This window comes from Meriones unguiculatus, chromosome 4, assembly GCF_030254825.1.
Source record: "Meriones unguiculatus strain TT.TT164.6M chromosome 4, Bangor_MerUng_6.1, whole genome shotgun sequence".
Lineage (NCBI taxonomy): Eukaryota > Metazoa > Chordata > Mammalia > Rodentia > Muridae > Meriones > Meriones unguiculatus.
This window is the reverse complement of record NC_083352.1, coordinates 110,835,636-110,853,482: the sequence shown is the minus strand read 5'-3', so window position 1 is coordinate 110,853,482 and position 17,847 is coordinate 110,835,636. Positions and strand designations below refer to the sequence as shown.

General features: G+C 52.3%; 1 protein-coding gene across 5 annotated transcripts; it reads right to left on the bottom strand.

The window, feature by feature from the left end:
* Positions 1-312: 312 nt before the first annotated feature.
* Sall4 (spalt like transcription factor 4) lies at positions 313-16,696 on the bottom strand. Of its 5 annotated transcripts, none has more exons than XM_021634850.2 (4): positions 16,570-16,696; positions 4,118-6,499; positions 2,626-2,894; positions 313-838 (listed from the first exon to the last, which is right to left on the bottom strand). In XM_021634850.2, the coding sequence occupies exons 1-4, from the start codon at positions 16,694-16,696 to the stop codon at positions 422-424; spliced, it is 3,195 nt and encodes a 1,064-aa protein (XP_021490525.1). In that variant the 3' UTR covers positions 313-421. The 5 variants fall into 5 exon arrangements, with proteins under 5 accessions (XP_021490525.1, XP_021490527.1, XP_021490526.1 ...); XM_021634852.2 differs by having other exon boundaries at positions 5,456-6,499; XM_021634851.2 differs by having other exon boundaries at positions 16,579-16,696.
* Between the last annotated feature and the right edge of the window lie 1,151 nt (positions 16,697-17,847).

Here is a 17,847-nt window from a genome sequence, read left to right as displayed (position 1 = left end):
CGACAGTCTTTGGAAACAGCCACGAGGTCACACGAAGCTTCTAGTATACAGTTTGTCCCAAAAGCTATTTTTCAAAACCCGCTTCTTTACAAAAATGTTTATATTAAAAAAAAAAAAAAAAGAAAGGTCTGGTTTTCTTTTTTCTTTTTTTGGTTTTTGATTTTGTTTTGTTTTTTTTTCTGTTTTTCAATTTTCCTTGTTTTTGTTTTACTTATTTCTTTTCTTTCTTTTTGGAAAGCAGCAAAGCAACAACCGTGATTGTAGGATGGCCCAAGGCTGTGGTCGCAAGCGTAAACATCGCTTGCACACCAGGAAGAGGAAAAAAAGGAGGGGTTGTGGGGGGAGAGGAGGAGACAGGTTAGGCAAACTAAACAGTAATGCAGACTCTAGCATCTCACTCCCACTGGCCTCCTCTTCCGCCTTAGCTGACCGCGATCTTGTTTTCCTCCAGGAAGTGAGGGAACTGGTGCTTGGCCACGCTGTCGGGAACTGCCGGCTTCTCCACGCTCCCGCTCCCGCTGGTCTGGGAGCCGTCCAGCTTGGAGAGCGTGGCGCTGCTCACCACTGAGCTGGCCCCCAGGGACACGGGCAGGGCGGGGATGCCCCCACTCTGGATCACAGAGATCTCGTTGGTCTTCATGGCCAGACCCCCATTGAGGACGCTGGTGTACTGGTTCCACGTGGCAGGGTCCACACTCACCGAGGGGGGCAGAAGGTCCTTGGGAAACATCTCGGAGACTCTCTTCCCCTCGGATGCCAGCACGGCCATGGTGTTCTCTATGGCCAGCTTCCTGCCCCGACGGGCGGAGTTGTTGGCCCCGTGGGTCATGTAGTGGACCTATGCAGGGAGAGGGGATACAGCACAGAGAGGATTTCAGAGAGTCCCTGCTTGCTGGCAAGCCCAGGTCAACCTTCATCAGATTGTGCATCACCCAGCCTTTACGGTCCCTTCCTTTGACTCTTACAAGTTGGGCTTCGTGCCAGGGGTGGTGGTCAAGTGATGAGAGTGAGGCAGGAGAGCAGACAGGGCTACAGGGAGACCTTGAGTCCGTAAGCCAGAAAACAGTAAGTTCAGGACCTGTACTGTTGAGAACATGTTTATGTATGCACGGGATCGGGAGGGGGCCACCACCACTGCCCTCTTAAAATCAATCTTTTCCCAGGCAGTGGTGGCGCACACCTTTAGTCTCCATGCTTGGGAGGCAGAGGCAGGAGATCTCAGAGTTGAGGCCAGCCTGGTCTACAGAGTGAGTTCTAGGACAGCCAGGGCTACACAGAGAAGCCCTTTACCTTTTATTCTCTTACATGGGTGTGTGTGTGTGTGTGTGTGTGCGTGTGCGTGTGCGTGCGCGCGCATGCACATTGTATATACAGGTAAACATGGAGGCCAGAGGCATCAGATTCCCCCAAAGCTGGAATTACTAGCAGTTGCTAAAACCATTAAACATGGGTGCTGGCAATGAAACACAGACCCTCCGCAAGAGCAGCATGTGCTCTTAACCACTGAGCTATCTTCCTGGCTGACTTTCAAAAGCCTCCTCAGGCCAGGCTCCTGTGCAGTGCAGACCTCTCAGGCACGCTCTCACTAGCATCCTTAAGCTAGCAGCTGCTGGGCAAGGCATGCCCGATGCACACCTGGCATCCCAGGAAGCACGACGTTCATCTCCAGGACACGAAATCCATTTGGCCAACATCCCTAGCTGCCAAGAAGACCAAGGCGCAAGGCATCACTCACTTGTTCAGACCCCTCAACAAAGAAAGCACTCCCAACACCCACGCAGGGCCACTGGGCTGAGTAAGCCTTTTTACTTCTGATTTAAGGCAATCTCAGTTCCTATCCTGATGTTCTAGCCAACTTTTTAAGAGACGTGGGGATTTCTGAGTCGAGGTCAGCCTGGTCTCCAGAGCCAGTTACAGGATAGCCAAGGCTACACAGAGAAACCCTGTCTGGGGGTGGGGGTGACCACAACAGGGGACTACAACAAAAACAAACAAACAAAGAGACAGAGTATCGCCTACCTGAGACTGACACTGAATACTGGCTCTCCCTGGCCCCTGCCTTTACCTCAAAGGAGAACCACCAAGCCTGGTTTAGAAGATGTCCTGAGGGCTTTCTGTCAAGCACTGCCAGCCTAGCTACAGCCCAGCACCAATGTGTCGGAGTCTTAAGGTTTGTTGTTTTGGTAGTGCTGGAGATCACACAGACTCTTACCTCCCCAGCAACACTGAGTGCTGTGAGCGGTCGTACACAGGTCTTGAGAACTGAACTCAGGTCCTCTTTTTTGTTTGTTTGTTTGTTTGTTTGTTTTGAGACACATCTATGTATATAGCCCTGGCTGTCTTGGAATTCACGGTGTAGACGAGGATGGACTCGGAGAAGCACTCTCCTCTCCCACCCCAGTGCTAGGATTGAAGGTGTGATTACCACATCGGGTTCTTTTCTTTTGGTGGTGGCTCTGGCTAGAGCCTAGAGCCTATGAATGTTACCCTGACAGCACCCCAAGCCCCAGAACCCCCTTTTTTAAAAAAACAGGGTCTCTGAGACTGGGATGCCATGGACTGGATGGATGGATGCGTGCTGTCACGCACCGGTCAACCAGCTCACCAACAGCTGTGGGAACCCACCTTCAGGTTGCCTTTGGTGGTGAAGGCACGCCCGCAGACATTGCACACGAAGGGCTTCTCTCCCGTGTGCGTCCGCTCATGGATCTGAAGGGCGCTGGCAGACGAGAAGTTCTTTCCACACCTTGTGCAGCAGTGCTGCTTGGCCTGTCGGCGTGGCTGCGACGCCAGCAGAGGCGTCATGCCCGAGGGTCCCACAAAGGTGCCAGGAACTTCAACTTTGACATAGGTGGGCTGGGCTCGGATGAACGTTGATGGGATGCCGGGGCGACCTAACACGGAGATGGGGAGAAATTCAAACTTACTTATCACCTCTTTTGAGACAGGGTCTCTCAGGGGCCTAGAATCATCACCAAGTGGACTAGGCTATGGGCCACTGAATTTAGGAATCAGCCAGCCTACCACCAGCCAACGAGAGCTATAAGCACATCCCAGCATGGTCTTCACGAACGGGTTCTGGTACAGACACCTCAACTCAGATCGTTACTCAAATGCGTAACCCACCAGCCTGGCCTCTGAGTTCTCATTTACAGAGAAAACAAAGACTCAGAAACACTTAAGAATATTTACCTTTTTTATGGTCTGAAGTATGGATAACATAGAAATCTGTGTGCTGGTAACATCTAAGCCTCAGCATAAGATACCACCTTTAGGGTTCCGACTTATTGCTCCCACTACTTAGGAGGTTGAGGCAGGGGGATCTGGGGTTCAAGGCTTGCCTGGACTGTACATGAATTCAAGCCGGTATCCTCTGCCAACCCCTGAAAAAAAGCCATATATGGTGGTGCATGCCTTCAACTCCAGCACTTAAAGAGGCGGGGGGCAGGCTGATCTTAAGTTTGAAGTTACCCTGGACTACACAGAAAGTGAAACCCTACTCAAAAAGAAAATAAAAATAAAAACCATCAACCAAAAACACCACAAACAAACAAACAAACAAACAAAAAAAGCAAAAGGATGGAAGCGAGGGGGCTGTCAGAGTAAAGATGCCCACAGTTGGAATTCCAGCACAAGAGAGCTAAGTTGCCTTTAAGCCACACCTCGGCATTCTCTTGGATTCTGAGGTGTTTTGGATCAACAGACACCTAAACTGATGCATCTACAATTTGAGCTTCATAGGTGAACTCTCCTTCATAGTAGGGTCTCCGAATCAAGCAACTATTGCTCAGTTTTTATGATCCAAACACTTCCTTCTTCTCCAGTCACACTTTCTGTGATATCACTAACATCACCCTATCCATCAACCATATCCTCAAGGGGTCAAAAAAAAAAAAAAAAAATGCTGCCCACACTCAACCTGCATGACCCACAACAAACAGAGCCTACGGGGTGCCAGAATGAAGGCAGTTATCAGATCCCTCTACCTGGAAGGACAGGATAGGTAACTGCCCTAAAGAAGCTGCTTCAGGTCAAACTGTCAAGTTCAACCCAGGCTCCTTTCCTGGTGGCCTTTGAGCCCAAAAGGGACATTAAGTGAAATCCAAAGCTTCATCACCTTCAGTGTCGATGCGGCAGCTTTCGACGCCCTCAGCCTTGTGACCCTCAGGAGACTTGACACTTCCCGCTTGGCTACTGGCAGGGGACACGGGCTGGTAGCACACAGATTGTGTGGTATCGGGGCTTCGGCTCTGACAGTCCTGGTCACCCACGAGCTGGTCCGCCATGAGCGAGGACGAGTCATGGGTCAGGCAGTTGTCACTCTCCACGGAACCGTTTTCTCGGCTGCTCTGCCGCTGCAGGCCCAAAGGAAGAGGCCCTTTCCCCGGAGCATCCACGGGAGCCATCACAGAAAAACCCAGAGGGGGCGACGCCAGGTGGGTGCTGGGGACTGTTGTGGAGGAGACCTTGGAGATACCACTGGGGACATCCTGGGAACAGACCTCCTCTGCTTCGATCCCTTCCATCACATCTTCCTGAGAGGTGGCGGCGGTGGCGGCACTGGCACCGCCATTCTCGCTCATGGCCGCGGGCTCCGGACCTGTAAAGTCACAGGGACTCTCCGGCAGGGGCGTGTTGGGGATCTGGCCGCCCATGTGCATTCGGATATGCTGCTGTAACATGACAGCGTTGGTGAACTTCTTCTGGCAGATGGGGCACGAGTGTTGTGTCTTTATGGCTGTGTTGGCTCGGTGAACTCCGAGGTGTGTCTTCAGGTTGCCTTTGGTGGAGAACGCCCGGCCACAGATATTGCACTGGAATGGTCTCTCCCCGGTGTGGGTTCGGTAATGCATCTTGAGGGAGCTCTGACAGCTGAGGACGCGATGACAGATGAGGCACTCGTTGGGGTCAGTAGTGGCCTTGTCAATGTTCTCCACCAGCTGCTGCAATTTCAGGGTCTCCGACCCCGACTCCGGGTTCCCGCTCCCCTGGAAGGCCCCAACCCTCGGGGGATTATGCATCAGCCCCACCCCGAGTTGCGGGAGTCCCACCTCACTTTCCGGAGAGGGCCCTGGCTGCATTTCGTTGGGCAGGGAGCCAGCGACGAGGTCCTTGGAGTTAGGCCCTGAGGCAAGCTTTTGAGGTAGCCCTAGGGAAGGGGTTCCCACGACAGGGACAGGCTCGCTGTCTACAGAGAGACTCGATTCATCTACAGGGACGGAGACAGAGTGTGCGTAGGGGGGAGCGGTGCCTGCTGCCACTTTGTCCTGGAATTCGGCAAACAGCTGAGGGTTGGCCTTCACCTGAGGGTGTCGATGGAAGTGTACCTTGAGGTTGCCCTTGGTGGTGAAGCGGTGACCACAGACGGAGCACACGTAAGGCCTCTCTCCGGTGTGGGAGCGGAGGTGGATCTGCAGGGAGCTATCGGTCCCGAAAACCTTGCTACAGTACTTACACTTGTGCCTGCCGAGGGTAGCCTCATCCTTGACCTTGACATCCAGCGCCGAGGCGGAGATGTTTGGGGGCTTCCCCTTTCCTTTCTTGGACGGGTCAAGCGGCACCGCGGAGAAGGGATTCTGGAGGAGCACAGAGCCCGGGGTCTGAGGTAGCAGGGCACCCGGGAGGCGAGACATGAAGTTGGGGAGAACCCGAGTCCCATCAGGCTTCAGGGTGAAGGGGGTGAACCCTGCGGACAACGAGCTTGCTGTGGAGGGGACACTGGCATGAGGTAGCTTGGCTTGTTTCAAGGCATCTAGAGACAGAGCCGGGCTTGAGGCTTTCTGGCTGAGCAGGGCCACGGCTGCGGATACCTGCTGGGACACGGACACCTGCTGCGACACGTGGTTGCTCAAGGCCTTCAGGGTGTCTGCACCCGCCACTCCAGAGTGCAGGGCGTGGGCGGCCCACATGTTCACCTGGATGCGGATCTGTTCCGTGAGCTGGATCTGCTGGAGCTGCTGCTGCTGCAGGCACAGGATCTGCTCCAGGACCCAGGGGATGCTGTGGGCGGCCGACACGGGAGCCGAGGGGGCGTCGGCGCTCCGCTGGTTCACCGCCACCTTGGTGCCACGGAGCGCCTGCAGCGTCACATTGGTGTTGGCCACTTTGCCTTTGGGTATATAGCTTATGTCCTGGGGCGTCGGGGGCAGGGCGGCCTCTGTCTTTAAGTACAGGAGGGAATCCGTGCCCAGCTTCTCCTTCAGGTCCCCTGAGCTGCCACCGTTGTCCTGGTGACTGTCCTTATGGCTTGGGCTGTCCGGCTGGTGGCTCAGGACGGCTCTGGGGAAGTCCTCTGCAGGCACTGGCCCCTCGCCATCATTCATGATGAGGACAGGAGGATTCTTAGTGCAAGCTCTCTTGTGTTCCATGTACTCAGAGAGACTGAAGAACTCAGCACAGCACTTCTCACAGACGTGGGTCTCCTCCCGCCGTGGCCGCTTCACCAGGGCTGTGTCCTCTGCCACTTCATTGCCATTCCCTGGGGAGCTCATTGGAGCGCCTATGAAGAAGGGAGAGAACAAGGTGAGCACTCTGCCCTGAAAGGGGATGGAGTGACTAACAGTGACATGCAATGACAGACAGGTCTCCATTATCACCTGCTGTCCTGATTCAAGAAGGCCATATAGATAAGGGACACCAAGACCCCTACAGCCTGAGTGATCTAAACAGGGCATAAGGGGAATTATGTCTCCCTAGAGGACACAAGCAAGCTTCACACCCCATGCCTGTCTATTCACGTGACTTTATCCGAATGGAATCTTTTTTAGGGTCTCACTTAGCTCAGGCAGTCCTAAACCTGCTCTGTAGCAGACGCTGGCTTTGAACTCCTAACCCCTCCCCGCCTCTACTTCCAGAGTGCTGGGATTATGAGTCTGTTACCGCGCCTGGCTTGGATAGGGAGCTTTGGCACACGTTAAGCTGGGTCTCAAACTCAAGTGTCTAGCATCATTCTACGAGGACGAATAGGGACCCGTGAGACACAGCTTCAGAGAACAAACAGGACCTCACAAAACCCAAGCCAAGACAGGGAGGGAGTCAAGTGGCTTCGCAAAAAACCATCCGATGCTGGACCCATAGGAACTCCATCAGTTTCGCAGAGAATTGCGGAGGAACCCTGGCACCTAAATTCAGACCTTCCACAGTGTGAGACTCAATGACTGTTTTCAACCCATCCAACTTGCGGTAGCTTGCTACAGCAATACGGGAAACAAAGCTATTTTATTACAGGATCTTCCTTTATATATAGCCAAGGTTAGCACTGAATTCACATCAAGCCTACCTCAGCCTCCCAGGTGCTAGGATTACAGCCATGTGCTACCACACCCGACAACACGGTCTGTTAGATTAACCCATCAAATCCCGGGCCTCCCTCAGTGTTGGCTTGTAGAGGCCAACACCAAGGACATCAGAACTGGGTCCAACCCTACCTGATCTCCACCACCCAAGCAAAATGGCATTGAGTAAATTACATCCAAACCAGGGGAGCATCCATCAACCCAGGGATGACAGAGGTTTACAGGTGCTAAGAAGACAACATCAATCCATTCCAGATTAGGCAGGCCTGTGGTATCAGGGACCTGGGAGGCTGAGGCAGAAGGAAAAAAAGAATTCCACAGTTCGCCGCAGGCAGCGTGGCAGCCTGGCAGCTGGGCCTTGGGGGCCTCTCACCATAGTACTTGGGAGGCAGACTGAGGTAGGTAGCCAGATCTCTGGGAGTTCAAGATGAGCCTGGTATACAAAGCAAGTTCCAGGCCTTTGAGACCTGGCCTCTAAAGGCCAGCTGGGTAATGCGTTGGGTCTGGCTGGACTCGGGGATACAGCTCAGCGGTTGAAGAGCTTGCCTAGCTAGCACGCAAGAGGTTCTCAGCGGTAACTACATACACACTCGCCTAGAATATAGAACACTGTACACGGGGTGAATCTGAGAAGAATCTTCCATCTGCTACCGTTCAACTCATTAAGACTCTAAGTACAGAAGATTAAGTTAGGCCTGGTCTATATGGTCTTCTCAACATTTAGAGAGTGCCTTCAAGAGACAGGCACAGTCAGGACTGTGTCCTGAGTCCTTCCTCCCATTACTTATTTGTCTCCTGAGGCCACATGGATGCATTTGCTTATGCTAGCCCATGTACGGAAGTCAGAGGACAACTTGTAAGAGCTGTGCCCTAACCAGCTAAGCTAGCCTACAGGCCTGGACTGAATCTGCATTATTGCTTTCTGAGTCTTACACAGGACAGACTGATCTCCAGCACCTCCTCCTCCCCCGTGCAGGATGCACACGTGAGGGACAGGGGTCTCACACCTCAGGGAAGCACCTAGCATGGCTCTGCATCCCAGCAAAGTCTGGGTTTGTGACTGATGTGGCTGCCGAGGTCAATCTAGTACAGCCGTAATTCTCAGTTGTTACTGATTTTGGACCCAGTGATAGGATAGACTTGCCTGTATGAGGTGTGCGTGGCTGAAGAGCGACAGTAGCCCTAAATATCAGACTGCCAAGGCACCAAGTTCCACGGACTAGACTTACGTCTTAAGAGTGTTTATCAGGGGGCAGGAGAGATGGCTCACTGGCTAGGAGCACTCACTGCTCTTGCGCTGGACCCAGGTTTGATTCCTAACACCCATATGTGGTACTCTATAACTGTCTGTAAGTCCGGTTCCAGGGCATCTAATGCCTTCTTCTCACCTGTGGGCACTGCATGTACAGGATACATCCGTACGTACACACACCCACCCTCAGGTAAAGCACTCATATGCCAGAGATAACAATAAAGTCCTTATGGGATGTCACTAGGCCCTCGGTGCCTTCAAGTCATGCCAAGCGTTACTCAGCAGTTCTCACCACACACGGGGTGGGAGGAGAGGGAGGCTAGGAACCCCACGTTAGGTCTTTCCCTAGTACAGACACGTCCTACGACTGCAATTATTTTCCCCCCCTCAGCTGTACAGGAAAGTCTAGAGGACAAGGGATACTGCGGCTAGGAAGCCATGGAACAGGAACACTTTAATCCCAGCACAAGAAAGGCAGAGGCAGTGAGGGCTAAGAGACACGGCTGTCTCAAAACAAAACAAAAAAGTTGGGAGATATGGTTTAGTTGGCATGCGGGGAGCCCCCCCCCCACGGAGCACACACCTGGATTCCACCCCCAGGACAAAATAAAAAGTCCTGTGACTATACCCTCCTGCAAGACCAGCACTAAACAGGCAAAAGATCAGAAGTTTAAGGTCATGACACAGTATCAAAAACATTTTTTAAATTAGGATGTAAGCTGGTAACCTGTAATGACAGGCTCCTATCTTCAACCTGGGCTACGCTGACATGGAGACCTGTCTCACAACTTTCAGGACAGTCCTGCTGTGCAGAGGACTCAGCTCAACCACCTCGCTCCTCAGTCAATACTATGTCAAGACCCGAGCATCAGGTGGCTCAGCAAAGACCAGTTGCTATTCCTCCAGAGGAGCAGGGTTCAATTCCCAGCATGTACACAGGTGCTCAGAACTGTAACTCTAGTTCAAGGAGATCTGACACCCTCAAGTACCAACCAGGTGCGAACATCCAGGAAGCAAAAAAATACAAATAATAAGATAATCAGCTGTTCTGAGGTAGTGCATGCCTTTAATCTCAGCACCCGGGAGGCAGAGGGAAGTGGAGCGTGGATCTCCAAGTTCAAAGCCAGCCTTGCTACAGACTTCCAGGACGGCAGGGGCTACACAGAGAAACCCTATCTCAAAAAATGAAAAATAAATAGAACGAACCACCCCCCACCCAGGAACAGATAGTCCCGTGTGAAGCACGTTTGCAGCCTCTCCATGCAGCTCTGACCAGATTTTACTCTCTGCCTCAGCAACTCCAGTGTTTGCAGCGCTTCCCCACACTAAAAGAAATACTGACAGCTCTCGGTCTACACCGAGTTTCCACGTAAATAAAAAGTACACCAGAAAAATTACAGAAGACTCGCTCTTCAGCATCGCTCATGGTGCCGAGCCCGCACCCCCACAAGAAGGAAAAAAAAACAAATCTTTGTCATCTCTAGTTTTTACTGTGTGGACTGCGGTTTCACAGGCCACACTGGCCCCCAATTCACCACAGCCAGGGCGGCCTCAAACCTGTTAAGCCTCTGCCTCAACCTGGATTGTAGAATATTCCAGCACTTGAGGCTTTGCCCAGGAATTTTTAGGAGAGGAATCTTTGAAAGGCAGGAAACAAGCTGGACAGGGTGTGGGTGTGTAAAGGCATAAATGTCTACAGGAAAGGGAACCAGATTGCCTACAAGAGGTCTGGGAGCCTGAGATTTTTCTAGAAAACTCTTTATGGGTGCTTTTGGGAAGGCACTTTTTTGTTTGTGTTTGTTTGCTGTGATAGGGTTTCTCTGTGTAGCCCTGGCTGTCCTGGAACTCACTCTGTAGACCAGGCTGGCTTCAAATCCGGAGTTTAGCCTGCAACTGCTGGAATTAATAGGCATGTAACGTGTCACCATCGCAGGACAGGGCGGCAGGAGAAGAGTGCTTCCGGGGAGGTCAGTCTCTCCGTCCGTTCTGCCTTCCCACCTCAGGCAGAAACTCGGAAACAACCAATGCCCACTCCATTTCACTTTTTTTCGGGGATGGGTAAGTCCATTCTCCCACTGCATGTGTCCAGGTGACCTTGAACTTCTGATCTCCAGTTTCCAGCCCCTTAGGGGCCTAAGGGATGCATGCAACACCACATCTGGGTAAGTTTCCCACAGGGCTGGAGACAGACCCCAGCTCAGCTTCGCACATTCTGGGTCGGCACTCTACCAACTGGACACCGTCATCATCTGCCTTTAAAAGGCCAAAGCAGACGTTATGACGCACACCTTTAATCCCAGCGATGGGGAGGCAGAGGCGGGTGGATCTGAGGCCAGGCTGGTCTACAGTGAGTTCCAGGACAGCCAAGGCTACATAGAGAAACCCTGCCTGAGAGAGAGGGGGACAAAGCATTCTCCAACGGTAACCACACCATACTGCCACCTTTGTAGTGAGGCAATTTAAGAAGTATCTTTGAACCCATTTTGCAGGTGCAGAATTGAGGCTCAGCAAGAATCAAGTAACCTGAGCTATTTCTTAAAACAGTACACCAATTTCTGGAGGGTTTTTTCCGTTTCTCACTTATTGCTTCACCCCTCATGAAATGTTAGCATCAAGTTTGCTGACCTTGTTCATACCAGGCAGCTGGCCCTTTTCTGGTATTTTGAGACAGGGTTTCTCTGTATAACTGGCTGTCACTCTTAGACCAGGCTGGCCTCAGAGCTCCGCCTGCCCCCACCACTGGGATTAAAGTTGTGCACCACCACTACATGGCTGAAGGAAGCCATTTTTAAATTTCATTTTGAGAGGAGGTCTAGCTATGTAGCCTAGGCTGTCTTTGAACTTACAGTGTAGCTCAGGCTGACCCCACTCTCCTGGCAAGCCTCCTGCCTCAGCTTCCCACGTTATCGGTATTAATTACAAGATTATGGTACTAGGCCAGACTAATTCTAATCCACAGCAGGGCCTGCCGGTACACACCTTTAATCCCAGCACTCAGGGAGGCAGAAACAAGCGGATTGAAGCGAGTTTGAGGCAAGCCTGGTCTACAGAGAGTACAGAACAGCCAAGGAGAAACAAGAGAAACAAACAAACAAAACAAACCCAGGACCCAAAGACTGTCAAAACCAGAAACTACAAATGCTCTTACAGGGTACTACGGCTCTTGTATTTTCTGGGTAAGAGTGGCAGTTGACAGGTGGACAGGATACCAGACCTGTCATTTTATTAACGGGGTACACACTACAATATTACAATAGTCCCCTGATTCCGGTAAAAGAGATGAACCCTATAGGCACCAAACTTGGAGGCCCTGAAGAGTCCTGGCCAGCACCCTCTGATTTGACCCCCCCACCCCCACACTGGGTATTGAGCCCAAACCCTCAAACCAGCTAGTAGAGGGCTCTCCCACTGAGCTGTGTCTCCAACCCCCAAACGTTAATCGCCTGGAGTTAGCATACGCACATGCAATGCAAATACTATGTAAATAGTTCTCAGAGTGCATTGTTTAGGGGAGAAGTGGCCACAAACAATAGCCAACCTAGGTTCAACTTTGTCATTTTCAAGAGCCTTGAAGAAAGGGAACATAGGAGGTTTATGAGTCACTGCACTCGCCCCCAGATACCCTGTGTATGCTTGCCATTCAGCTGAGAAGGGATGCAGAGGACAGGAGGCTCCACCAGCTCAGGGTGATTTACTGCTGGCATGCAACTGCCTTCACGTACACAGGCCCCGAAGAGTCTCCCCCAGCCTAGGCTCTGCACCAGCAACATCCCACTGAAAACTGCAACCGCTGTTTGCTTAGGCTGTAAAAAAAAAAAAACCCTACCTCATCCATACCACTACCGGCAAATAATGGAACCAGTATTTGCCAAGGGAGTAAGAAGACCCTGTTAGGAACAATTGCTGGCTATGCTTAAGTTAACCTGAGGGGAAGCAAAGTCCACGAGGATAACAAGGGCAAGCCGGGCTTCCATCCCCCACCCCGAATTTTAGGAATGTTATCTCTGCGCCATCTAGTTATCCAGTAAGTTGGAAGAATGCAGTAAACCCAGCAGGGGTCTTCAATTCAATCCTGGCCAGATGGATGGAAAATACGCTTACTATTGTATAGGAAGAAAGCTAATCAACCAGGAGGCCAATCCCTTGGCAGGCGACACTCAAACAGCTAAAAAAAAAATAAATAAAATCTGTATATCTTGATAAAAGCCTGGTGCCTCAGGCTTATCTGTTACTGGTCCTGTATTAAAAGAATGACAATGAACAGCTTACCTAAAGCACACAGTATCTTAGACCCTGCCCTACCTCCAGGATAATCTCTTCCAAAAAACAAAAGGAATTATGTCTCCACTGTTATTGACCCAGCTGTAAGGATTTTTTTTTCCCAAACAGTCTCATATAGCAAGCCTTGAAATCTACAGCTAGAGGTCAAATTTGACCCGATATTAAGTCCCTACTAAATCAACAGCTACAAAAATTACAAACAGTCCTACAAAGTTCAGGGGCCCTGCCGAGAAGAGATGGTAAAAGGGTTAGCCAGAGGGATGGCTCAGTGGGTAAAGATCCTTGCCACATCTAAGGGTCTGAAATGGGTCAGATTTCTTCTGCCCACTGAATAAATAATTCAATTTTTAAAGGGTAAAGGGTAAGGAATGACCACTTCCTCCCACCCCCAATTCTGGCCTCAACTGGAAGAAGCGTGCAAACTCCAAGACACAGCAGAGGTGTATCGCTCTCTCCCTAGAAGGACCAAGGGGGTGGAGAGGCTGTCTCCAGCCAGCACCAAGGCTTTAACATGTTTAAGAGTTAAAAAGAATACCTCAAAGTGACAATGGTAACCTCCTGAATTCATTTCTTATTCAGTCCTATTTTCAAATCACATGCCCCCCCAAAATAAACCCAAATTGTTTTGGTTCCGAGTTGTTTCCTGGGAGTCCCATAACCCACAGCTTCTGAAGGCAATTTGAAAAATCAAAAGGGGACCGGATATGGCGGCATTTTCTTCTATCACAGCAATTAGAAGCAGAGAGCCTCACTAGCCTTAGAGGCTGGTATGGGTTACAACGCTGACCTGGCAACACAAGACAGACGGGGAGGGGTGGGGGGTGTCACCAAACCAAATCAGCTTTAAGCATCATGGCTGCCCCTTACAAGAAGATCCAACTGCTCCGGCACCATCAACAAACACCCCCACGGATTCAATCAAAGGCTAAAGTCAAGTGGGAGGAAAACCATGGGCCGAGCCATGCCACCCAGGAGCTCCCACTAACTTTCCAGTGAGTGAACAAAACTGCCTATCACAATCCCAACACACAAAATGTTTCTATAGAACCCAAAAGCTGGGTGGGAAGGAGGATAATCCAACTAGTCCAGGCTACACCCAGAACGGAATGTTCATCCTACTCTTTGCAAAACCCTTCTCTCCAAACTCTCATCTGATACTTTACATCCTAAAGGGGGAAATTCGGAATCATGCCTCAGCGGCCCAAAATGGTTCCCCAGGCCCCAACTTAGATGGGAGCTTGCTAACCTCCAACACCACTGACAAAGTATCGTTTACTGGTGGCTGAGCACCATTGAGGGTGAGGGAATACATTTTACATGCAATTTAATGAATAAAAAAGGTCGTGTGCAAATTAGAGCCCCTTCCCCCTTTGGGGAATTCTAAATTCACTTGGAACGTTGACTAAGCCAGCACAGGCGGGTCAATAGAGGCTGGAAACGGGAGCTAAATTACTAAAAACCTGGGAATCGTAATAGCTGAAGGTTGTAATCCAGTTTAGCACAAAGGGCGTTTGGAACGCTTTTGAGAAAATGCTAATTTTCCTTTAAGTACTGTAAGCCCCCTCTCCTGGACCACCTGCAGATTTTTTGATCTGCTAATTATTGCCCGGATTTCATTTTCCTTGCTCAAAAAACTGTATGCTACAGACTGACCGAGACGGATCCAAAAATCTTCCCGATGAAAGATCTGTCTACACTGTGACTGATCACAAAACGCAGCCATTTAAAATAATTTTACAAAAAAAAATAAATAAAGAAAGAAAAAAGTTCTTCCTAAGAACGCATGAGAGGACTCTGCAAACGCATTCTGAGAGCTCCTGGCGAAGATGACTCCCACGCGCACGATCTGGCTGAGAAGTTTGGGAGCCCGCGGGTCCCCGGGGTGCGTGTCTGCGGCCGGGCTGGCCTCACTCACCAGGTGTGCGCCGCGGTCCGCACAGGACCGGTCTCCAGAGGGCGCCAGCGCGCTAGAGACCCGGCCTGGACCGCGGGTGATCCGCAGAAAACCGGCTTCCCAAACCGCGGTGGCAGCGCCTGCCCGGCGGCCTCAGGGTGCAGCCAGGTTAATCGCGACCCCCCGGGCAGCGGAGATTTCGAAAGCCTTTCTGCAACATGCTGGCCCTCCACACCCCAGGTGGAGTGCCAACCACCGGCTTAAAACAACAACAACAAAAAACCCACAAGTTACGCGCTCACCCCCAAATGGAGGGGGATGGGAGGTCAGCGCAGGACCAGGGGAGGGGTCAGGGCCGGGCGCTCGCCCCTCCTCTCCGGAGGAAGCAGGCGGGCTGAGGGTTAACCCTTTTGTTCCAGGTGGACCAGGCGACCCAGCCACTCCACGATCTGCAAACCCCCCCCCACGCCCAGCTCCACTGGCCAAGGCACAAAGAGTCCATCCCAGCTGCCGGGCCCTATTATGTGGGATGCTCCGACGCCCCCAAAACGCACACCCACTCCCTCGACCAAGCAATGACCTTCCAGTTGCCCTGAGGTGGGGGTGGGGGGAAATACAATAGTGTGGAGGGTCACTGAACTTTGATAAAGTCGGGAAGTTGGGGAAAAGTAGGCTCGCGCTCCCGGGGAGGCAGGAGCGCCCAAGTGGAGCGCGCAGGGACCGCTGCTGCCGCGCAGCGCCTAGCCAGCGCCGAGACCTAAAAAATCGGGCGGGAGGCCCAGGGGGCCCCTCCCCCCCCATGTTCCCAATTTCTCCGGCGACAGTCCGGCGGGCAGGGGGCGAGGGTCTGGTGGAGACCGGCCGGGAAGGCGCTCGCCCACAGGTCCCGGCCGCGCCGAGAGGTCCTGAACTCCGCGGAGGTGCAGGCCGGGTCAGTCGCAGCCCGACCTCTCCCCTTTCACCTCCCGGGCGTGTGCTGAGCAGTGCCGCCGGGGGATTCGAGGGGAAAAAGAAAAAGAAAAATCAGTAAATAAAGCACCGATGGTGCGCTCCGGCGGGGATGGCCACGCACCCGCCACCCGGGCCCCGGCCGGCACCCTCCTGCTGGCCGCGGTTATTTTTAGATAGTCGGAAATCAAAGATGGCTGGAGGTCAGGCCCCGAAAGGTTAGGGCGAGGATCGGCAGCAGGAGGCTTAGCCCCGGGGGAAAGGCGGAAAGGAGGAAAAAACAGTAAACAAATTATCTAAAATTACCAAAAAAATAAAATAAAATAAAAGCTCCCAAACCGAGCAGCCTTCCCCGCCCTCTGCTCTGCGCGGGTGGCCCGCACCCCGGCCTGGGGGTGGGGGAGAGGTCGCGCCCCCTCCCCCCACTCGGCCTGGGAGGGGCGCGTGCAACAGATCGCCCTCCTCCAGGGGGGTCCCCCAGAGGTGCGTCCCTCCCCCAGAGGCCCCCAAGGGGGTAGTAGAGAGGGTGGGGAGACTTGGGGGGGTCTCTTTCTTTTAAAAGCGGCGCCACCAGAGAGAGACAGAGGGGGAGAAGGAAGACCAAGTTACCGGGGTTGGGGGGGTGCTTGTATATCGAAGCGAGGGAAACCAATTATGAGACCAAGGACGAGGAGAGAGAGGCAGAGAGTGCGGGATCAACTTTACAATAAGAGAGAAAAAAGCTGGGGGGAGGACTTGCACAGGGTTGGGGGGAGCTTGAGGCTACCCCCTTCCTTCCCTCCCTTCCCGGGACGGCGTCCGGAATCCCCATTCCAGGATCTGCTCCCGGGACGCGCGGCGGTGCCGGGAGCGCCCTCCCGGGACGCACGAACAGTCGGGCGCACGGACGGGGCTGCGGCCGCACTCACCCGGTTCCTCCGCCGCCGGCGCTTCTGCGAGGTCAGGGCTCGGCTGCTGCAGCGGCTGCTCGCCCTGGTCCTCCTCCGAGTTGATGTGCTGGGGCTTCGCCTGCTTGCGCCTCGACATGGTGCGCGCATCGGGGCGCCTGGAAGAGCCCTGCTGCCTTGCCCCCTCTCCGCCACCAATTCCTGGAGTTGGGAAATTTTACCCCCCTTCGGCCGGAACGCGCATGTCCCAGTAATTATTATTATCAATAATGCATTGCGATTTATCATGAGCCCTGACAGCTGATTGGCCTGGGTCCAAGACCTCAGAGATCATTTAAATAAGCCCTCATTGATCAGGGAGGGGAGAGGCATGCTGGGCCTTGTAGTCCGGCCCTACATGTGACAAAGGCGTGTTCATCAGGGAAGCGTAGCTAATTAGCATCCGGGCTCAGATTGGCCGGGGCGTGGACCGACTCGGAGGGGACCATCCTCGCGGCCACTATCCGAAGGCTGGGACGAGAAAAGAAAAAGCGGGGAAATCGGTTTCTTGAAAATCAGGGCCGGACATGAAAGTTCTAGAACCCATGTATCTCGGTTAACGCGCTCCAAAAAAATCTATTGTAGTAATTGGCGAGGTTGATAACTACCAGCTGAGAAAGGTCTCTCTCCGCGCACAGAAAAATACTTGGGTTCAATTTTTACCTCTAAAACCAAACCTGACATGAGACTCGGGTCCCTCTCCAGGCTTTTGACTGGAATGTTTTAATTGGGTTTTGAAGGCTGCTGGAGTGGTCAGCGGTGCGCGGGGCCTTCTGAACAGCCCAACTCTTGAAGATGAACCCCCACCACCACCACCCAGTTTCACACTTACTCATCCCCACAGGGCTTAGCCTCCTTAAAATGCTGAGTAATGGCCTCGGGATTTATATTCACGAGCCGGGGTTTGTTACAATGTAAACTTTCTGAACTTTGAAAAGTAAAGGGCAGATTGAAAGCAAACTTGGGCAGAGATGATTCCAGACTAGCAGCTGAGGGTTCTATCCATGAAGCTTTTGGGTAGCGCTGTGGGAAATGGTGGGCGCCCAAAATACCTGTGTGTTCGTGCTTACTGCATTCTAGGACATTTTACAATCCAAACCTAGTTACAGAAAAGGCCACTTCCGTCAGAGGTTGTATGATCCTGACTGAGGGATGCCTGGAATTTTCTAAAAGGGTGTGTATGGATATAAAAATTTACTTCACAAATCTACATACATTTAGTTGGCTAACTCCCTTGCATGGTATCTGAGC